Here is a 24100-nt window from a genome sequence, read left to right as displayed (position 1 = left end):
CCTTTACAAACAAATACACGACAGACAAAGAAGAGAGAAAATATTTATTTATGTATACAAGTCGACACAGAGATAAAACTACTGCAGAAAAATACTCTTAATTTTTTCCATTGCAACATTTCCACATACAGCCTTTAGAGGTTTGAAAGCAAAAATATTCAGAAGTAAAAAGTTTAAAGTAAATATGATCTCTGTACAATAAATGTTGTCTATACTAGTATATAATACATAATACACAGGTTTGCACTTGTGGTAGCCTATATGATCAATCATAGTAAAAAAGCCTAGTCTGAATGCACATAGCACCCCACACACAGATGAATACACTAAAATATAAAGTGCATATCTTCTGAAATAGTCCTCCAGCACAAATAACCTTTGATCCAACATGAGAATGATTGCATGAGGTAGGCTATACTACAACCATCTGGATAAAAAAAATAGTGCTGTGCCTATCAAAGTTTGTATCACTCAGATCAGTGAAGTTTGCAGTGAAAATGAGGGCAGGAGTACAGACATCAGCGCCCTTGCAAATTATACTGCAGTGGTTATTATAGTCTGCACTTAAGGCAGATCACCGGACTTTAAGATGACTGATTTCATAACCACTTCAAATGAGACAGTACAATGATGCTGTTCTTAAGATCTTCTATTACGACTTGATTATTAACTTGAAAGTCAGTGACTAATCAACTAGTTGGTTTATTAACTACTTGTAGTTTTACGTGTCTCTGAGGAGGAAAACACAGTACAGTGTACGCTTTGGCTGCTGTGCCAATGCGGCTAGGTATAGATTGCTGTTTCAACAGAAACCTAAATTAAGAGTGTTTTTGCAGATGCTTTACTCCAAAGCAACATACAGTACAGTGCACTGAGATGTGTTCCCTGGGAATCGAACCCTTGCTCCACAATGCATGACTGATGGAGATACAGGAACACCACACTGTTCTTAGTTTAATACACCACCCTTGAGATGAATGAGTAATCTAGCTCCTGTGGCGGCTGCTTAAGAGTTACAAAAAAGAAATGCTGGAGAAAGGGAGAGACTGGAGTGGAAAACAAGGTGACCCCACATTGGGCAATGAGAAAAACCTACAATATTTGTTTTGTTCAACACGGTGCTCATGGTTCCACCGAGAGGAAAAAGCTCAACGGTGCTTTCAAGGTCATGATGACCAATCAAAACTTGCTTACAGAGGTGACTACTTTAAGATTCAGCATTTTACCACCATTTACTTCATTTCTTGTACAGGTATAGGCACAATGGCACTGAGATGCATTTTCATGCACAGCAGACACAATAATAACATATAAAGTAAGTAACACAAACAGGTTTCTAAACTACACAACAACCATGCATTCCAGAAAGACAGTAACACATAAGTGAACATTTTGGACAAAACGATGACACTGCTTTATGGTAAGATATTTCAGTGCAAGATGTTTTTAAAATAAACCAACTCTAACATGCATTTTAGTCTGGGACTAGAATACGCCCCATACCAACCAACTAGACTAAAAAAAACAGACAGCACCTGACAAAAAACACGACACAAGAGACCCGGCGCATTAGTAAAACTGAAGAGTTGCTATTTCGAGGCTGTCACCAGCAAATACAGAAAGTAGCAGCTTTGACACGCTGAACAGAGCAAGCAAATTAGTTTTACTTCTGCTCTATTATAAACTCACTCTCATATGCTGCAATCAGCAGTAGAAGAATATTGTTGTTTTCCCTCTGTATTTAAAGCTTTTCTTCAGCCAGGCTTAACTCAATCACAGAAACATAGATAAAGACCAAAAAAAGACACATAAGCCTCAAACACTCAAATCAGACCCGATCTTAGAATAACAAAGCAATTCTCATTTCAAGAACACGGTAATACTATAAATACAAAATGTACACAGCAGTATACCGTGTAAACACACTGCTGAGTGATGATGTTGTATCTATTTGTTCAATCGCCCAAATCAAATTGGAAGTTCTGCCTACAAAGCAGAAATGATCCCATACAACATTAATGAAACTTAACATTTTGGAGGCTCAATAGATTTTGCACCGCAAGGAAAATTAGTACAGTCAATTTAAGTGCCAAAAAGAGAGGGCCAGACCTAATTCAAATAAAGACACTATCAATCCCAGCATGCTGTCGGCCATCACACATGTGCAGGCTGAACGAATTCACTGGTTCAAGGTTGCTGGGTGTTGAGGGAGTCTGCTTAAAATACCTCTAGGATGGGGTGGGTGAGAACTGAAGTGTGCTTGAAATGGGTCAGCATGAACAGGGGCAGATGACATGAATGTGAACAGAAGAAAACAAAGTGAGTGAGGGAACGAGGGAGATGGAGAAATCCAGAGAGGAAAATAATGGAAGCTTGTGTTTTGACATGTCAGGGAAAGATCAAGCGGAAAAGTAGTCAGGTATAAGCCCACGTTTCTCCTTACATAAGCTAAACATACTTGGAGTGAACATATACAAGTTGTTTTTACAGGCTGATGCTTCAAATAACACGGTAATAAAGTAACAAACAAACAGTTACAGACAACATTTGTGCATGTTTATGCACGACAACTCTTAAGTTGTTATTAAAATGTTAAATACATTACAGAGTAGTGAAATAGACTCAAAATAGACTAGAATACACAGGTAACGCTATAACGGTGTGGTTGGTGTAGCTTTTCTTCCACAGAATCCCTGTGAAATTTGATTACTACAAATGTATTGATTGCATCAAATACCCATTGAGCTCTATGAGGACGAAGCAGCATTAGGAAGCTTAAACACTACTCTCACAGGATGCCCTCTAAGAGCCATGAGGCATGTAGATTAATAAAGGGTGATTAACATACACAATAACAACAATACACTTCTGCGTGATAAATAATTAAAAAGCGACTACATAAAAAAATCCAAACATTATTAAATGTTGTTGTCAGTTAGCCCCAGAATGCTTAGCAGCAATAAGCATTCTGAGCATAAATATTAGTAGACAGGTATAGTTAGACAGATCTAATGCTGAATCTCAGCTCTTAGATTTGATGAATATATCATGATGGTCTGCGCTATGATGTGTAAGCACATCCCTTGTTACACAAAAAAAAAACATAAATTTGGTTTTGTGCTGGTGTAGGGCTGGACAATAATTCAAATTATTCAATATCACTGTATATTCCCAATAGCGGCGATATGGTTTCTAAACAAATTTGCCATATTTCGATATACATTACAGGGTCCCATGGCCGTTTTCATGTCAAGTCTAAAAGGTGTGTTAAACAGGGGTCACCATGCGATCGATTTATCTGGTTTGGACTTTGGAGTGTTTGCCCTGGGAAGAGCTGTCACCCAGAAGTAAGTACGAGAAGGAGGTGCAGGATTAGTCCGCATCAAGTCACAGCTTCAAAACGTGACACCATATATGGAGTGAGAACATTAATTTTAACATTCATACCATTATTCAGTCCCTCCAAAAAAACATGCAATCGCATGATTTAACGCATAATCAGCCAAAGTCCGCATATTTATGAGGGATTGATTTTTTTCAAATACGGGGCACTTTCGCAGCATAAATTGCAGATTTCCGTGCGCAAAATATGCAGGGTTTGCATGATTTCATAACCCCCGCATTTTCGTAGCAAAAATCACATATATCTTAGCAGAAAATTTAGCATTTACTTCACACAAGTGCAGCCATGTCCTCTGTTGCCATGGTAACGTTATGAAGTGATGTGATTATGTGACATGAACATCATTGAAAAGCTGCAAACAGTTTTTGCAAGTTCACACAATTTTTGCAAGTTCCCGCAATTTCATTCCATCAAATTGCATAAATATCCGGCATATTCCGTCGCATTTTTCAAGAAAACGTGCCGCAAGATCAAGGATTTTTGCTCGCAACAATCACAAAAACACTAGTTTTTCTGTAAGGACTGATTATTGCGATTTATACCGCATTGCCTGAAATTTAGAAGAATATCGGCAGTAGAAATTTAGGCAATATTGTCGAGCCCTATGCTGGTGCTGTAAAACACAAAAGGCAAAGTGGTAAAATAGGTATACAAACAGTGCATGTGGGTGTGATCATGATTGTGTAATTAAACTTCTAATTTTCTCTTTTTTCCTCTATTAAACTTAATGGTGTCTTATAATTCAGAATTTAATAACTGGTGCCATGACTCATTCCTTAATTCAGATTTATTCAGCCCTGATTGCCATTATTTAATAATGTGACCTTACTTTTGGCTCCTGTATAAAAACACTGCAAGCCCAAATTCTACCCTGTAATCTTTTCGGCTTTAGGTTTAGTGGGAGGGGAAAACCCATCAAGCTCCTTCCCGCATACATCAAAAGCTCCTCCCCCAACAACTAACCCCTCCTCTTCATCCTCCTGTGCAGCCGCTTGCGAAAGCTGAACTTGGTCGCTCTTGTTAGCAGAACCCATCTGATTGGTCCGTTCTAGTTTGCGGTGCTTCCGCATCTCCGGAGGAGGGTCTTTCATGGTAAAGACATCCTTAATTCGCTCCATGCATATGTTAGTAGCCTCCCGAGTCTCTCTTGAAAGTTGAGACAGACTGAGAAAGCCATGTGGAAGGTCATCTACGACACACAGGGTCACCGGCTGGCCGATATTTCGCAGTCTTTTGGCAAACATCACAGAGTCGTCCAGCATGGGGTCCAGATGACAGGCCTGATTAAAAGGGAGGAGATATGATGATGAGGACAGCAAAGACTTTCAACCATTAAACACAACAAGTACTTAACACTAATCTTCTTAAACATATCAATGAGTCTTTGCGAACTCTTACCACTATGTGTACAGGAGGGAGACCCTTTAGCATGCTGTCTGGAGCTAGAAGAGGTGACATGTAGGGGTTCCTGACGATAGGCGAATTTTGTACCGTCATTTCTGCTAACTGCTCTGAGCGCAGAGGCTCAAAGTCCACTGGAAACTCCCGGGGGTTCTCAGAGTCCTCCTCACCATCAGGGGGCGGAATGGCCACTGACGAAAAGGATTCTGACACGACAGGATCCACTTCTTTACAGAGGAAGAAACTCACGTCCCCTGGCTAGAAGAGATTTGAAGATAAATGGAACTTAATAAAACGCGAATAGGGAGAGGTTATATCCAGGACAGATGAACACAGTGACGCAGCTCCATTACCTTAGCAGTTCTAAATCCAATTTCTTTTCTCTCTCCATAATATTACTCCCTTAATGAGCATTATGGCACACTGGCAGTATCTCTAATTTCCATTTTGATGGAAACGGAATGGATGAGATGACTCATTTGAGTCAGGCAGTAAAAATTAACACTTCGTATTATGCAATTATTCACACGTCTGATGTCGTCGTATGATGGGATTTTCTAGGGGATTTTCAAACACGGTTGCACAATTGCATGCCATATCAAGTCCGCAGAGTGAGATCATTGCTGCAAAACTCTCTGCTTGTTCTCAGTGCTTCAAAGCCAGAATTAACTCTTGGTACTAACAGTTTTACTTCACTTGGCTGAAAAGAGAATAACAATTTACTTGGAGCTAATAAAATGGTGTTACAACGCCAGTTCACTCTGTGCATTAGACAGATGCTTATGCTCACAACCTGAACTCTACAGGGAAGTTTCCCAGACAGGGTTTAGATTAATCCAGGACTAGGCCCTACTTATATTAGGACATTAAAGACGTTTTTCCAAACATATCTACAAAAAACAATACTGGTGTGCAAAACACCACGACAAATTTGTTAAGATGTATAAGGGCAGCTCAAATATGCATTTTAGTCTGAGACTAGGATAAACAATTTCTGGGAAACCACCCCTACATGTCAAATTTAAACGTATCAAACTCTACTCAATGTTTGCCACCAAGAGAAATTGTTTACTATTTAGGAACATATGTGCAAGATTCTCACTAACAATAGGGCTGTCTATTACTTACTGTAAATATTATGCCTGACTCGTTCAATCGTTGCAGTCTGGGTCATTTTCGCTGGGATAGCAAAAATTACATATGTCTGACACACACTCACAATGCTGTTAGAAAAAAAACACAGCAGCCGATGGATGTGGTGTAGCAGAGATTGGCATCCTTTCAGAATGCAAATCAGCCTAATGATTAATATGACTCACTGTTACAGCGAGAGACCTTCGAGACCGCAGAAGCTTTGGGGACGCAATGAAAGCAGAAATTAGATTTAAGCATTTAAGCAACACAAAGAGTTCATACCTTGCTCTCAGGTGTCAGGGTGATGTCAAGGATGGAGCTGTGGTTGGCCGTGGTGGCGGAAAGATGGTTGGCATTTTTTTCCTCGCTGGGGTTGCTGTTCATGTGGATGCCCAAGTCTTGGCATGTTTGACTCTTCATAGAGACTTTCTCCAGAGAGTACTTAGATTCAGCAGGCACCGGAGGATCTGCATGCGGAGAGGTCAGAGATGCCTCTGATACGCTCTGTCTAACCGAATCTAGAAAGAGGTGACAAAGTAAAGAGCAACAGTGAAGAGAGATGGTCTGGACGTCATTCAATTGGTAATGTGGGTGTCTTCAATTCAAGTCACGTCAGGTCAAGTCAATTTGCCTTAATACCTCATTTACAGATATTGACTGATGTCCCTGCTGATAAAAGCAGCGTAAAGTGGTTAGTGAGTCTTAAAGACTGGCTAAGAAGATGGCTGGTCTGTTTGATGGTTTTAAATGGGTACTTTTTAACTGGGCAGACTGGGAAAAGAGCTAGATCAGCCACCGTAGAAAGGTTTCGGCTGTTTTTTTTAGCACAAATTCACGTTTTATAGTTTTGTTAAAATTGCGTTTTTAAGAAATTTGTAGCAGAAAGAAGTTATGGTGGTGAAACGAGAATCAAAGTTTTTTCACAGAGACAAAAGAAATTCCTCATGTAATCTCATACAGTATTGCGGGAAGAGCACAGAAGCAATTCCTAAAAAAAATACGATAAAAGTCATAACTTGAAATAAAAGAAAACCAATAATCAAAGGGTATGAATTGAAAATGGGGTGGGGACCACAAAGACCCTCACACAGACATTGGTGGAAGCTGTTGGCGAGGGAACAGTTGCCAGGGAGAGGTAAAGCATGTGACTAGCTGATGTTGAGTGTGTGTGGCATTAAAAAGACTGAGGACACTCAGGAAAATATTAGGGCCACTTAAACTGCCACAAATTAATACACACTCATACAACACAAACAGACACAATAGCCCCAAAGTAGCTTTACCACCCACAGCCATAATCTTGTGAAAACCGATTTTCAGCTACAAAAACGGTGTTAGTATAGTGAATAATGAATTCAGGGCTATCATAAAGCAATTAGAATAGTTTATGTTGTGTGTCACACTACACTAATGATGCCTTTTAGCCACACTGCATTGACATACTGCACAACCCATCTTTTTTTCTCTCTGTGTGAGCTAATGAACTCAAATGATACGAGATCTTGGCTTGAAACTAGCCCATTTAAACCACTGACTTAAAAACAACAACAGCCATTTGGCACAACACAGCATTTGAAGGAAACTTTGATGGAGTTGGCTATTATAAGCCAGTACTGCAGTTTGAATACAATATAAGAATACGATAAAAATGAGATAGATAAAATAATCATGGTGAAGAAGACAGAGGTGAATATATTTATTCATTATCTCGATTCATTTTGACTTTCCTACAATATTCATTTAATGATGACCATCACCGTTGTAATGAAGAAATAGGGCTGCAGGAGCCAATTAAACAGTGAGGGGGACTAACACACCAATGCTGGAATTTTGTAAGAATATTCCACTGAGCCAAGACAGAAACACTAATACAAAAGTGACTGCTATAAAAATTAGTTTCTACAGTATAGCTTAAGCAGTAGAGATCTGCAATGGCAATGCTAATGCCATGGGGTCAATCCCAGGGAACTCATAAAAGAAATGCATAACTTAAATGCACTGTAAAGTCGCTTTGGATAATAGCGTCTGCCAAATGCTTTCCACTGTACACAACAAATGATGGCCGATAAATCAGAAGTCATACACTCCCTATGGAGAGTCGCGAAGGGGATGCGTGGAGTGCCGACCATCTGCGGATGCATAATTTTCCGATCCAATTTGAGCTTTGGATGCATTAACAAATTGTAACAAACTTGTGCGACTAAGTTCAAGTGTATTCCAAATCGAAACACTGGTTGTGTCCGAAAGCTTAGGCAGCTGACTCCGGAGGCATGAAGGCAGCTCAGAGACAGACTTCATAGGCAGCATAATGAAATTCAGTTTGAAAGAGCGCCTATGTGATAACTAATCTCATATTTGAAAACTGCAATACTAATTTCACACTAGAAATGCAATTAAAAGTTGTAAAATATAATGCAATTTGTGATCCATACGCCATTTTATTTTTTCAAACTCGAACAGGCTCGACCAATCACATTCTCCGTGTATGGCCACGCATAGAATTGTGGGAAAAGACGATAAAGGTTTCTCAGGAGACAGACCTTCTGACAAACCTAACACAGGATCAGACGTGCCTTGATGCCTCCATGCATGCCTTGGAATGCTGCCAAAAAGGGGCGATTCACATTTCGCGTTTTTGCGCGCTTAGGTTCGTTATTTCAAATGTAGGCGCGCGGTATGCGCGCTCATAATAGAAGCGATGTGGTCGCGATGCAAATGCGGTGTGACACGCTCTCTTTTTCCAGGCGCATCCACACCGCATTGAGATAAAAACATTTCAACTTTGAACAAGAATGCCGCAAGCACACCGCAGGTCATGTGACAAGAATCAAGCCCCTAATGCTACGTACACAACAAACGCAGGGCATCACGTTACTCGCTCTAGATTACTCGCGGGATTTAATTAGTGTCATGAGAATATATTCAACTTGGGCGAAGACGCGTTTGAGGCGAATAGCGTGTGTTTTTTTCGCGGCAAACACGCCGCCCATATCGCATCATTCGCAACCCCCCACACGAGGATGTGTCTGATCGCTTCTCTGCATTGACTTTGTATGTAATCTACTAGTGTAAATTGTTGAACTCGCATCTGGTGTGAACCAATAGTAAGAAGGCAGCATTTTAGAGTTTTTAGACGTAGCCACTGTGTGCGAGGTGAAAATTATTTAACCTTTTTTTACTTTTTCAGTAACAACTGAATCCTTAAGTAAGTAATAAATTCTTAGTTTAATATCTTTATTTTTTCCATATGTTCTCTTTGTCTATATATATATATATATATATATATATATATGCAGTTTATAGCCGTTTATAGTTTCATTAATTTATTTATTCCACTATGGTGAATTTTAATAGGTTTAAGGATCTTGTGCTGGAATGAGCTTCTCTTCCAAGTTGGCACGGATTTACTGAAATTTCATTAAGGCTGCCACTAGGGGGCGAACTCCGACAGTCGTGTCCGAATGTCATGTACAGTGGAAAGGCGCCTTAAGAGTTAAAATGTAAAGCGAATCTATAGTACGCATAGATTAGCCTTCAATGAATGATGCATTAAACTTAGTCAACAAAGACAGAGTGAACGGCAGCTCCATTTCAGTGATGTTTAGTAAGTTCAGTCTGCACTTGCTCAGACATCCAATTTTTCCGAACACCATCTGTAGGTCACGCACCACAAGACCGAGAGTGAGTTCGGAAACTACCACATATAGCTCTGAACAAATGGCAATTATCACCATGAAGCCAATTATATCAAGCAACGCAGAGTACTACGAGGGATTCGTGCGCGTTAATTTAAACCTAATTAAAACAGATCAAATAATTAGCCAGCTGTACAATTACAAAGACATCATCAGAGTGTAGGCATTATGATCATTAAAAAGACATTTTGATAAATGCTGTTGAAGGCACGCTCAGTGCACAGAGTTAGAAAACACGGAAAGCATGGTTTCACTCGTATACCTGCAGTTCCTCTATCTAAAAAGGAATGGATCCAGTTGGTGGCCCCCTGTTTGATGTCTCGGAGGAGCAGGGCAGTATCTCTGCGCACCATACTCAAAGTGCTCAAAGTCTCCACCTGCTTCTCCACCTGTGGGTCTGTACCTAGATACACAGCAGAGACAAAAGCAATACAAATAATGATTATGTTCAGTTCATATGAATAACCAATAATATTGTATCATTTGGTTGAAACTACTTAGAACATATCCTCCCTTGTTCTGGTAAATAGAAGGACAGGCTTTAAGTACTTAGTACTTAAATTTGCCAGTGAACTACAACAATACTGATATAGTTCACTGGGAATGTACCATGGGCCACTGATTTGACTTTGTCCTTGATATGATAGAAAACGGTACTAATCAAATAATTTACGATGACATACAAACCTATTAATCTATTTCTCATGTGCGTGGCTTCACTTAACTTCACTTGTTGAAATCATTCATCTTCATTAAAGTGGCTACCCTCGCTAAACGGACTGCGAAACTTTTACAAGCAATAAATTATGCATCAGCCCTGACGTTTCACTCACAACACCGTTTGTCATAAAACCTCATTAGGATTTCATTTAAGACTGACCTGCATATGCGCTGAGGCAACGTGAGAGCACACTGAGGGGCAGCAGAGGGTCCATGAGGGTGAGAAGACGGGAGGGCGAGGCATACGCGGTGAGGAGAGTGGCAGGGTATGCGGCCACGATACCATCTGGCATACGCACGCCGTGAGATGCTGCCCTCATCGACACGGTCAGACACAGGTTTCCCCCTGCACTGTCACCAGCCAAACACACACGCTCGCCAGTCCAACCTGAGGACAGAAAATGACAGCAGGGGTTTAGGAAGAAACATACTCAGATTAGGAAATTAAGTAGAAGTGAGCGATAGATCAAATAAAAATGATTTAGCGAAACAAGAGAGTCAAAAGGATGAATAAACTCTGTATTCTTGACTGTAAATAAGGTCATTCATACACTCTGCCTGCCTTGGTTTTCACACCACTGACACCCAAAGAGAGTTATTAGCAGCATGTGATCCACGGTGTGATGCTGAGATAGATAGCAGAGGTGAGAGAACATTGAATGATGAATATGTTTACGCTGCTGTAGTCAGACTTGAGTGTGATCTGAGTTTCAATAAGCTTCATAACACCTTTGTTCCCTGTGGGATCTCGAAATAAGCACAGCACAGCAGTTTGACTGATCATGAAGTTGGTTGATTTCTCTTGTCTTGTACCTTAATCAGTTTTCTCATGGACTAATTAGATTACTTCTAGAAATTTGAATGAATAATATCAAGAGTAGCTCTGTGAATCATTTGGTATGACTAATTATTAAAAAAAATTTGATTAAAAATATTAATGTCAACTAACAATTCATGTCACCTGACCTGTACGTAAATTGTAAGCAATTCAAGCTTAAAATATCACCTAATTGCAAAACAGAATTAGAATAAGGAATTGCAAGGACAATTTTACTCCCTTTTACATCTCACGTGTAGTTCAAAAACTCATTATCGAAATGCAGACAGCAAGCATAGACCCCCCTCCCTCCAATGTTATAATGCCCAACTTTACAGCAGAAGTTTATTATGTTTACAGACTGGTACAAAAGGTGTTTTGGTCTAAATTGCTTATTTTGTCCTTTGTGACAACTGTGAGGGAGTGAATGTTACCCGTTTAAATTATATAAAGCCATACAGTTCTGCATAATTAAGGACGTGGCCACTTAAGTGACAGTTAAAATGCCGCTGAGGTTCACTACTGTCAAGCTAGGCAGGCGTGGTTTCAGCAACCAGGCACCTCAGCTCTACCTACGAGCCCGGCTCTTTGCCCATTTTCGGTTATCCACAAATAATGCGCTACCAAGATGGATTATAATTATATATATTATATAAAATGCTCTTCACAAACCTAAGGACATTACGTGCATATTTTATGCTGGGTTCACACCAAATGTGAATAAAGCGTCAAATTTGCCTCTACCACGTCTAGTTTGCCGCTTGAACATTTTGAATGCATTCGCGTGTCAAGAGCGAAATAAAAGCATGTAAAAAGCAAGTGTCTATTGACACGCGTCAATTTAAATTTAAAGCAAAATCCGCTTCTTGTGGGAGGGGCAAGAAGTGACTCCGGGCGGGGCTGCCGCCACAGCAGCCACCGCGAATTGGCGGCAAAGTTCAAATTTTTTAACTCGGGCATCAGAAGTGAATTTGCATCATTTGCGCGAACTGGCGGCGAGACCTCCAGTCTTTACATTGACTTAACATTGAAATCATTCGCACCAGACGCTCTATTCGCGTTGGGTAAACGCAGCATTACAGTCTTTAGTGAAAAAGACAGAGGAATTGTTTTCTCTAAAAAGAATGCACTCTGCATATAAAGTATTTTTTACAGTGGTTTTGCACTAAACATTTTGTGCAGTGCAGATAGAATAATAGTGTGTAAAGGACAGAATGAACCAGACAAACTGCATTACAAAATGACTAGTACCGTATTTTTTTGTCTATAAGCCGCGTTTAAAAAAAAAAACTTGGCTGGTGCTACGTCTTATAGTCAGGTGCGCCTTGTAAGTCAGTATGAATCAATTTTGACAATGTGACAAGAGACAACATACTGTCTTCAGCCGCAAGAGTCTGCCATATGCTGCTTCTGTATTTTTGTAATTCAGTGGATTCAGTAATGTGGAATGACGAGTATGCGAACTTCACGCTAGTTGGCTTGATCGGTTATCCTTTCCGTTAAGTTCTGTATTCTATGGTTTATCGTTTAAATAACTGATAATATTACTTTTAACGTACAGACATCTATTCAGCCTGCTGTTCTGTCTGCTATTGTTTACTTGAATAACTTGCCTTTCCAGATTAAATGTCTGTTCTTCGGCTTGGACTTTGTTTTCTAAATAAACGCGATGTATAGTCCACTGTGACTTATATATGTTATTTCGTCTTAATGACGCATTTTTTATTATGCGGTTTATACTCCGTAAAGTACAATAATTGGCTTTTTGATTGGAATTAAATATAATTTAAACATACTGAATTCCACTGAAAGCCCCTTTCTGTCTATTTAGTGTTTTATCTGCAACAACAATATAACATCTTTATCCTCATTTAAGATTATTTTTATATTATGCAGTGAACGGTGATGAATTTGATTTATTAATAGACATATAATGCAATTTGTTTAATTACCTTTTTAAATTGATTGACAGCTTTAATTAAAAGCAGTCTGGGAGATGGATGAAATGGCATTTATCAGCAGTATCCTTTCAATAATATGGATTAGTCTTCCTTACGGATCATTAAGGAGGAAAGACTACAGATACAGAGAGATAACAATGACTGAGTCTTGTGCCATGTTTTAAGCAGGCATAAGCAGGGGTAACTCCTCTTACCCAGTAGGTTGTGGTTCTTGATGGCCCAGCAGTAGGCATAAAAGCATTCCTCTAAAGCCCGGGGAAATGGAGCCTCAGGAGCCAGCGAGTAGTCCACTGAGAGGATGGGTGCATTCAGGTCTTGAGACCAGCCCCTCAGATAGGGCTGGAGAGAAACAGAAGTAAACGATCATGGTGAACAGTCAGACATAATGACAGCTAGCATGCAGGCAAGCACAAACAAAACGTTACATTTAATAGTGCAATGTGTAACTTTTAAAAGGATCTCTTCACAGAAATTCAATATAATATACATAACTATATCATTAGTGGTGCATAAATACCTTACGTTATGAACTGTATAGTTTTTATTACCTCTAAATGAGTCATTTTATCTACACATACCGCAGGTCTCCTTACATGGAAGTCGCTGTCATGTTTCTACAGAGCGCGTTTAATCACTACGTTATGACATGCTTGTCCTGTGGTGGCTACCATAGCTTCTCTATGCGTTTTGAAAATGAGGGGTGAGCTGCAGACTTAGCCGACTTAGCAATTCGCAATCTTACCTCTAGATGCGTTTAAAATCTGACACTGGACATTTAACACTCATGCATAGTGGACAATCAAGTCAATCCTTCTGACTAAAGATCAACATTTTTTTAAACTGCTTCTCCAGCTCACAAACCTAAATCTTTTGTAAAACGAATAAACAATGAGAAATTGAATGAATAGTTTCTATACTAAAGAGTCTGGTCTCTCTCTCTCGGCTTTGTAGTATAAAGGCATGATGTGTGCTGACATGCATCACAACATGTTCCTCGGACTGCCAGTTATATCTTTTTTCCACAGCCGTTGTCAAGTGGACGCGTTCAAGCATCTAATGCATTGTGTCAAGAATGCAAGCTCCCGCTGGCGCGTGTGTCACAAAAAGGTAAATTTCGCATGTGTCTGGTGTTAACTGATACTTAGAGACACATTTGAACACAAATGACCATTATCTTATTGTGCATGCAATAATCTATTCTCATATGCAAGAAAACAGAGGCTATTTATAACCCTTGAAGGAAAACACACAAATAAAGAAATAATGTATTTAAATATGTGTTTAAAACACAAATTTAAGCTGTTTGGGTGTTGCTTTGGGACTGCTACGATGCTCTGGATGGATGTCTGGCCTAGCTTGTCAGATAAAGTATACTTAAAGGGGGAGTGAATCAAAAAATCAATTTTAACTTGATATTCTGTTAGATAAGAGGTCATCATACTTAAATGAACATCCCGCAAGCTTCAGAACTGAAAATGTCCTCTTTACCGAAATATAAAAGTTTTTGGCACCAAGCCAAGAAAACGGTTGGTTCAGGAATGTGCTGAAATTTGACATCAGATTATAATTTAAAAACACCTTCATACAACGACCACTTTTGTAGCCCCACCCACAGCTTCGCGTGACACACGTGTGGGCCAGGGGCAAAGCAAACTATGCAGTGTCTAAACAATCAGTAAACATCTCTTTAAAGATTGCCAAATGTAACCAAAATGACTTTTAAAAACATTTTTCCTGAGAGACTTTAATTTTGACGCGTTGATCTGTAATGAGCAGTGTTGGGCAAGTTACTTCCAAAGTGTAATACATTATATATTACAAATTACTGTAATTTGAAAGTAATTAGTTACATTACAATATTACTGACTCTGAACTGTAATGAGTTACACTACTTTTGCGTTACTTTTGAGTTACTTTCATCAAAATAACTGAAGTATGACTAGGCATTATAAAATGTTAAAATGTAGTTTATTGATGCTTATAAATCTAGAAGTTATGTGTTGGCCCTCGAGCTTTGAATAGGCACAGTGAAGACTTATGGCAAAAAACAGTAACAATGACTGTCAGAGTCATAAACATGGACAAATGATCTGGTAAAAGTCTGGTAAATGATGGTACACATACCAAACACAATAAAGCTAGAGCTCACTATAATGCAACCTATAGACTAATAACATGGCAAGACACGCAACCTCTTTTCATTTCTATTCTTTAATTCACTTTTAATTCAGATTCACAGCACAAACCTGTCATGCACTAGGTTGACCCAACTTATCAAAAAGTGCTATTGGAGGATCAGGCCTCAAGGAATACAGCTTATTTCAGTACAATATAAGGATTACATGTAGGTTAAAATAATTGCTTAATAAAACACAGACAAACAGAGGAACACTGCTTTTTGCCAAACAATGAATATAGGCTCCCATACAAAGGCTGGTAAAAACATTAACCAGTGATGTTTAAATGTACTATTTAAATAACCATGTTTAAGTCTACATTAATGTTATGTTGTAGTTTAGGTTGCTGTTTGTAATAAAACTGTAGATAGCATAGGAATAGCCTAGCAATCTATTATGTATATGGACTGTAACCATAGCAACGTTAGCTTACCTTGTCATTGCTGGTGTGGTGAAATGGATTTTACTGGCAAGATTTCTAAAAGTCTCTTTACTTCTGAGGTTCAAGCAGCACAGGAGACCGATAGAAACTTTCTGTTGCTTTTACTTAGTGCTCTCATTTGCAGAATTTTGCGTATGCGGCGCTACCGGACCTGATTGCGACCACTTTAGTCAATGCTTATACAGCCGCGGACTTCCCAGATTCGGCTCTTTAAGAAACGCATCAAATACAAAATTAAAGTAAGAATGAACATGCTGCATACAGCACCTGGAAACAGACATAGGCTGCGTCCCAAACCACCTACTTCCATACTATATAGTAGGCAAAGAGTACGAGAAGTAGTGCTTTTCGCCTACTATATAGTATGGAAGTATGCTGTTTGGGACGCAGACATTACTATTTTACCCGCAGCTTTTTCCTGTGTGGATGCTGGTCGCGCGCATTAGTCAAAAATAAAAAAAATAAAATAACACGTCTATTTTTTAAATGCATTGTTGTAACGCGCTCGTTACTAAGACTGTAACGAGTAAAATATTACCAAAATTTTATTAGTAATGCGTTATATTACTGCGTTACAGCAAAAACTAATATATTACTGTAATATATTATATTTTGTAATGCGTTACTCCCAACACTGGTAATGAGTACATGGAAATGGAGTTTTCGGTTGTGGAAGAACCATCTTGGAAGAACACAGACGCTGTATTACCTTAACTCGGAGGCTCGGAACATAACATTAGGAATGCGTGGTTAAAGTTTGTTTTTAAAGAAGTTCCAGCTTGCGTGGGGAGTGTTTGATTACTTTGTGTACCGCGGATTCATTCAAAGAAGCCACGAGTCGATGCTAGATTTGCAGAGAGACTGTGATTAAAAGCACCACTAATATTGGATCTGACAAAAATGACACTGCAGTATACACAGTAAGTAATACATTTGACTTTTATTTAAGCTACTGCGTTTCACTATTGCTTTGTTAGAGATCACTTGACATGTCATGTTGTAACATCCATGTCTAAACACATATGTTTGACTGTTTTAATTTACTAAAAACATTAAACGATTAATAAAGGTGCAACACCTAACAATACGACTGTAATATAACGGTAGAAATATACAAAGTTAGTGATAAGGAAGGACTTACCAGCCGCAATTTAGATTCTGATGCCCGCTTACTGTGTTGTATACGGTTATAGGTTTTATGCCCAGCTGCACTACTTCCTGAACTTCAGCCAGCTCCTTGTTTCCTGTCTGCCATTATTGGAAAAACTGTTTAATTCAGGTGTGCCTGACCTCAGTAGTCATAAACAAACTGATTAATCCAGGTGTGCCTGACCTCAGTAGTCACAACAACAATAATCAGACAAAACTGGATTAATCAGTTTGTCCAGTAATGGCAGACAGGAAACAAGGAGCTGGCTGAAGTTCAGGAAGTAGTGCAGCTGGGCATAAAGCCTATTAAGGCAAGTTGCGTTTGAAAGGTCCAACACTCAACAAAGCTTTTTTATCATATAACTGGGGTATGTAACGTTATGTGTATGTAAGGTCAACCTCACAAGCACAATATATATAAATATACAAAGTTATTGATAAGGACTTATCAGCCGCAGTTTAGATTCTGATGCGCGCTTACTGTGTTAAATACGGTAATTTAGTCACGTCCAGTTTTCACGTTTTGTTTCTACTTTACTGTACATATTGTCATTTATGTGTATCATCTTTATTACCCAGAATCTTTTGTGGCTCAAACATATATGTGTTCGGCTGCTATTTTTACACATTAATGTTTTTAAAACATTTCCCCACATATAATGACGGGGAATGAAGCCATCCAATCATAGCAGTGGGCGTTTACGTCCAGGTCTTCAATGCGGCCCTTTGAAACGAACCAGTTCTCCATAGAGCCACTAATCCATGTTACAAAATAGCCTATAACTTATTGCTTTTGATGTTTTTGAATGTAGAAACCACGCAAACATCATAAGTAGACCTCAGACAACAGCATAAAAACAATAAAATCGACAGATTCATTGCCCCTTTAAAAGCAGAAAATGAAGGTGTAAGGAGGAGATACCTCATGCGATTTGGAAGTTTGTGCCACAAAGCCTCCTCCATGGAAGTGCACCAGCAGCCAGGGTGAAGGAGGACTGCGCTTAGTCTTCAGGCTTAAGGAAATTGAGATGGGACCTCCCTCTGAGCGACACATTGCTAGTAATTTCTCACTGTCCTAAAGAGACAAATACCAACATGAAATGAAATTGATTATAAACAGCACATGAATTACAACAAATGACAGACACAGCGGTGCGCTTGCAGAACCGTGAAGATTATTTAATTCTGACAAGCTGCTGAACAATGCTTCATTTCAAGTTCTTTGTTAACTTCTCAGTGCAAACTTACAGGCAGATTACTCATTCTCACCCCACACAAAAGCAAAACCCTCTTTTAGACAAGAGAGTCAAGTAATTAAACCTCACATCCAGTGTGGCTTTTAAATAAAACATGTTTGTGCCGCTGCTTGATCAATAGGAGTTCAAAGTATGTGAACTAAAGGCATGTAAGCTTTTTAAAAGACTACTGCATCTTAGTCATCTACATCGCACCTAATTCAAGCCCTCTCCCGAGACTGAGAGGTATATAAGGAATTAAAGAGCTTTAGGTAAAGGGTAAAAGGAGACATGGCACTTATCGCAAGCTCGAGCGCTAAGTACACCTCATTTAAGACCTGTAGCATGGTTATTCATTCTTCCCTATCTGAGCGCATTTATTTATTTACAGGCGAGATAAAAACAGGCAGGGAAGAAAACTAAGTGTCAAGAAAAAACAAATCTAATTACAATTCAGATGATAAGCATCACTTGAGTTTGTGAGCAGAAGGAAGATACACACAGGTTAGATAAGATGTTTTTAGTACCTGTCCTTCTCTCAGCTCATGAGAGATCAATCTCATCTGCACAGGCCCCAAACCAATGTGAGATGTTGGAGGAGACACAGTCACTGTGCGGGTGGGATTTGACGCCAACGGCAGATCGAAGGGGACAGGAGGGACGGAAAGAGCTTGATTTACCTTCACCTGTGTGGCCGTCATACACACTAGACTCTTGAGAGGGAGAGAGAAAAGAAGAAGAGATAAAGCGCAGATGAATTTCAGCTTTCATTACTATGCAAATTGAATTTTACTAAAAGACGGTCCGCAAACTCCATCTGAGAGCCGGCAGGTTATTGCCTTCACATTGTCAGTAAAATGCTGAGGTGTGATCTGGCCAGATCTAGCAGTAAGATGGAATATTAATGTGACCGTGCCTGTGAAAACTCAGATAAAGTCATTTTTTGTGATTTCTAAATTAAATCATCCTACGTAATGTAAAGAAGATACTATGATAATATAACCTTGATATTGTGAATATTAAATACGCTAAATGATGTCTGGTGTAATTTGACTTAAAAGGAAGTGGTCTGGTGTTAAAGGCACACTTGTGGTGGTGGTGGTATATATATATAAACAGAGGGGTTGGAAAACACCTCCTGTTTTAAAAGCAAGCCAAAAGACACTGGGGCAAAGTGTAGATGTCAGCTCAAGGGTATTGTGTGTCATATTTCTGCGTCATATTTCTGCTGTCTTTCAAGGAGTGCAAAGCGAGACAGATAAAAATACTGACCGACAGAATTTCAGTCTCTGTAATGTTCCAGAATGTCTTCCAAAAATGAACGTCCAGGTTTTGAGTAATGCGTTCATACTCCTGACCTCTGAGTTCAGGGTCAATAGCATATTTCCCAGAGGTGAAGAACGAACTGGCTGCTACCCCTAAGAGAAAGACAGACAGCCATTAATGTAAATCAGATGCATGCATATTGTCACGGTTGCGCGCTGTGTTTGTTAATCAATCTGGCTTGTGGCTAAACTGAACTTCTGTAACAAATACCTTGTTGAAAATAAAAACTTTTTGTTTTTTAAAGACAAGGGGATATCGTGTGCAAAGAGAAGTTGGGTAACCAGGCAAGAATTCAAGAATCTGTAGCTAACATTGTATAGATTAATTTTATACAGTAACACTTGCTCTATGTAGTAGTTGATATGCTTTAGCTATGATGTGAATTAAGGTTATTTAATTTTCTTGTTATCAGAAATAATCTACTCTAAAAGGACTCTGTAGTTATTGATTCTGTGCGGTAGTCTAGTGGAAGTTAAGTTTGTGCCACAAAAGCTGTTTGTTTATGTTTTTGCCACTAATACCGTCTATTGCACACCAGAGCATCTTGCGATACAGAATCAAAAGGCAGAAACAACAGTTTATTACTAATTAACTAAAAGCTTAAAAACAGGTACAACTGCAGCATGTTACCTTGACAGACATGCAAACATCAAAAGAATCTGACAGGGTGGTAAACATAAACTGATTTGCATTCAGTCTTTAATTTTTATTCTTACACTGAAGCTACACAGAACTGATCTTTATAAAGAAGCAACAGGAAAATCTACAAGCAAAATGCAGTTCAGGTTTGGGAAGGACACAACTTTATCTCATCCACACAGTCTTCCGTGAGAGTTACTTACCATATGGTGCAATATCTCCTGCCTCCACTAGGATGCAGCGTTGAGTACAAGAGACTATTTTAGAATGCCTCTGAGAGTCAGTAGCCATTTCTCAATGTCAAGGATACTTCCTTGGCAGGACTAGTCCTTAAAATTCACTTCCTTCAGAGGCTAGGCGAGGCTCCTTTTAAGCATTCGGAGAACACGTTAAATGGAACAGGCTAGCAAGTGCACGTCATTGCGTCATTGAAAGGTGTGCTTTCGGTGCTGCGCGCATAGGATTGTGGGTGATTTCAGCGCGTGAAGAGCGCGAAGGATATGCATATGCATCCTTTCCTGTATATGGGATATTTCTCGAACGAAGGACTCAGTCCTTGGCTGAAATTTTGAGGATCCTCGACATTGGAACAGTCCTTCGACGGACGTCGATGACGTAGCATCCTCGAAATTCTGGCTTCCGAGGATCCTTCCTTGACATTGAGAAACGGCTAGGGTATTTGACCTTTTATTGAACAAATACTCTCTGGAGCACTTTTTTTAAAAGTGACAATGCAAGCATATAGGTTGGATCCTTGTAGTTTGTCCCAAATCTAGTAGTGAATATGGGTTTGAGAGGGTCAACCAAATAAAATTGATAGCTCAAACTGACCTATGCCAGATTGGTGCTTCTTGTAGTTCTCTCCAAAAGCAACCAGGCCTATAGTAATTGACTGAAGGGATGGACGAATGGAAGGCGTAAACTAACAGAGAGAAGAGAATAGTAAAAATGAATTACAGCTTTACAAAACCTGCCAAGATTTTTAATGCCAGCTTAATGTTGTATGACTAAATTCACCTATGCATGCTCTATACCAGCAGTTCCCAACCCTGTTCCAGGACAGTGCGCATTTTGGATCCCTTCCACATCTGACCCCATTATTTCCCATCTTGGATTATATATTGATGAGCTGTTATGTGGATTCAGGTGTGTTTGAATAGGAAGAGCAGGAAAATGTGTAATGCTGGGTACACACCAAAAGATACTAGGGCAGATTATGGTCCGATTTCCCCCCTTCCAACGATCCTAGCTATGTCCCGATTATCTTGATTGCTCTCCATATTATCTTATCAGATTTTCCCCTGGTGTGAGGTGTGTTTAATATTAACAATCAGAAATCCTGATGTGTGGGGGGAACCCCGATGACCAACCTGAAAGCCGCTTACATAATGTAGCCTTTTTTAATGTTTGATGACAAGATACTTAAGAAAAATTATGTAGACTAATAATTTAAGTTTAATGTCCTGAGGATCAGCCTACTTATTTGTATGCCCCACAGCTGACATGGAACGTTACTAACGGATTCAGTAACTTTATTTTTTGTTCTAACTGGTTCTGGAACGTCAATTTTAGGGTTGAACCGAAAACTGGATACGTTAAAATACTGTTTCTGTTCAGAATGAATCAATTGAAAAAAAATTCTGGTTCAAAGCCCTGGCCTCCAGGAAGAAGGTTGGGAAACACTGCCCTATCCAGTACATTCTTTAGTTTGCACATGGCAACTGCAACATGTAGCAATAGTTTAAGATATGATTAAAATTTCAACTGTATACTGTGAGAATTGTTAATTACATTCCCAACAAATCTCTATGTAATCTATGATCCAGGCACACCTGAAATCCGACACAGCGGCCGTAGAAGCACCCCTTGTGCATAGAGGCGTACTCTCTTAGGAAGCTCTGACTGAGGCCACTTTCCTCCTGGAAAAAGAGATTGCCATGGCTGTTGTCATGCAGCAATCTCTGAGCTAGATAGAGGAGTGCCCTAAGCTGACAGAGAGCGCTGCAGTATGCCTCCATCTCCGCTGCATTGTGACTCGCACGGAAGAAGATGCTTCGTCTGTTGGAAGTGATATACCGGCCTTTGTGGATAATGTGCAGGATGCAACAGCGCACAACCTGAGAAAGAAGAGGACAAAGAGGTGCAGGACCAGGATGATGCAGCAGTGCATTTAAAAATGGGCTAGGTATTGATTATAAGTGACCTTTCTGTGAAATTCAGACTAAAGTCTCAATCTAAATATAAGATTAAAGTTTGATCAAAATAAAACTTGGAATGTGAACATTTTTTGTTTAAAATATGTCTGGGAAGAATTTTTAGCAAAGAAAAACATAAATTTCAAAAATGGGAAAGGCTTCTCTCACTCTTTAGCTAATTCATTAAATTTATTAAATACACATTCAGACATTCACCTTAACAAGAGAACGATATCCATTGGCAGGAATATGAGGGTCAAAGTCAAAATGGTGGTAGATGCCAGCAAATCCAATGATGACAGGCTCCAGGCCACGTGCATGTTCCTGAATGGTCCTCATGGAATCCACCAGGCGCTGAGTGGCATCTCCGGCTTGGCCTTTGGTGGCCCCGGAGAAGAAGGTGGCATTCTCTTCACACACATCATAAAGGGCAGTAAATACTGCCTTGGTGTCCATTACTAAGGAGATCAGATAATGATAGATTAATTACTTGAGAATGGCACATAAACTGATAACATATTCAGGGATAAGATACTGATTATGTTTACTCTCCCTTATGTGGTTACAAACCTGTATGACTTTCTTGCTTGGAACACAAAATCAACTAAAAAGTAAATATGGACTGTGGCAGTCAAGCTCTAACATGATAATAAGCTCTATAAAAAGTGTCACTAGTATCTTGTGACTGTCATATGACTTTTTTTACAACAACTTATATGATGCTTTTTTTGTAATTTTGGAGCTTGATAGTCCTGGACCAGGTTTACTTTCATAAGTGAAACGGGATATTCCTTACAAGCTCATATTTTGTGTCCTACAAAAAAGTCACACAGATTAACTACATAAGGATAAATGATAACAACATTTTATTTTCCTTTATAGCTTAAAGCACACAAAAGGATTAAGCTCAGGACAGATGCTCTAAAGTAAGCACTCGTGTAGACCATGGTTACATCTTTACTACAAAACCTTTTCTAAAAAAAAGACAAATGTGATATACTTAATAACCAAGTCAAGGAGAGATAAATGCATTGCAAACATCCTCTGACATCACAGACACTGACGCATACAACTACGAATCTCTAGCAGGACACTGTTACAGTATATTCTTGTCCTGAGGAAGCTGAAAGCTAAAACTGCCATTGCTACTTTTCTGTACAGGAACATAAACAGGACGTGCAGTAAGCTGTAGACCATAGCACAAAGGTGCTGCAGCCAATTTCACAGGACATATTACAAAGTAGCCAGTGACAAGTTAGCCAGCACACATTTACTGTACTCACACACACTCATGCACATTTAGCTGATCCGGATTGACATGACAAATACAGCTACATCACAGATAAGTAATATAAATGTAAATGCACAAGAGCAAAACGCATCAGCAGTCACTGCATCCTCCAGCTGCACTTTTTGCATAAAATTAAAACTTCTCAACTATGTCCACATTGCTCAAATTTAACTTAAAATACATAACAGACTGAAAGGGCCTAACTGTCCACATTTGAGTTGGGCAATTACAAAGCTTTGCTTTTCACATATCCAAGCCCATACAAAGTATTTGTGACACCTACTGATCAACTACTTGTTGCATTACATTTCCTGTTATTTCAAGCTGAATTCCCCAGACAGTCTCCCATCTGCTGCACATATGGGTTTATAGCAGCCATGACTTGTACTTTCTGCCCTTTACCCTCAATACCCCTCCTATCATTCAACCCCTTGATCTCATTTGCTACTTCTCAGACTTTCCAAACTCTCCTTTTTTTCAGTTTTAAAAACAAAGTATTATTAATTATTGAAGAT

The 24100-nt window shown here is 39.3% G+C and overlaps 1 protein-coding gene across 3 annotated transcripts in view; it reads right to left on the bottom strand.

Moving 5' to 3' along the window:
- Positions 1 to 30: 30 nt before the first annotated feature.
- Positions 31 to 24100, bottom strand: part of lipeb (lipase, hormone-sensitive b) — a 28721-nt gene continuing 4651 nt past the window's right edge. For all 3 annotated transcript variants that reach the window (XM_065245575.2, XM_065245576.2, XM_065245577.2), the window contains 12 exons: positions 22511 to 22752; positions 21932 to 22216; positions 20931 to 21021; positions 19407 to 19552; positions 18662 to 18847; positions 17822 to 17974; positions 13326 to 13470; positions 10514 to 10741; positions 9896 to 10036; positions 6221 to 6456; positions 4802 to 5062; positions 31 to 4683 (listed from right to left, as the gene is read on the bottom strand). In XM_065245575.2, coding sequence (XP_065101647.2) covers positions 4270 to 4683; positions 4802 to 5062; positions 6221 to 6456; positions 9896 to 10036; positions 10514 to 10741; positions 13326 to 13470; positions 17822 to 17974; positions 18662 to 18847; positions 19407 to 19552; positions 20931 to 21021; positions 21932 to 22216; positions 22511 to 22752 — 2528 coding nt within the window. In that variant the 3' untranslated portion in view covers positions 31 to 4269. The remainder of the gene's footprint in view (positions 4684 to 4801; positions 5063 to 6220; positions 6457 to 9895; positions 10037 to 10513; positions 10742 to 13325; positions 13471 to 17821; positions 17975 to 18661; positions 18848 to 19406; positions 19553 to 20930; positions 21022 to 21931; positions 22217 to 22510; positions 22753 to 24100) is intronic.

Source organism: Paramisgurnus dabryanus, chromosome 13, assembly GCF_030506205.2.
Source record: "Paramisgurnus dabryanus chromosome 13, PD_genome_1.1, whole genome shotgun sequence".
Taxonomy (NCBI): Eukaryota; Metazoa; Chordata; class Actinopteri; order Cypriniformes; family Cobitidae; genus Paramisgurnus; species Paramisgurnus dabryanus.
Note: the sequence above shows the minus strand (reverse complement) of the source record. Positions and strands in the feature narration are given on the sequence as shown.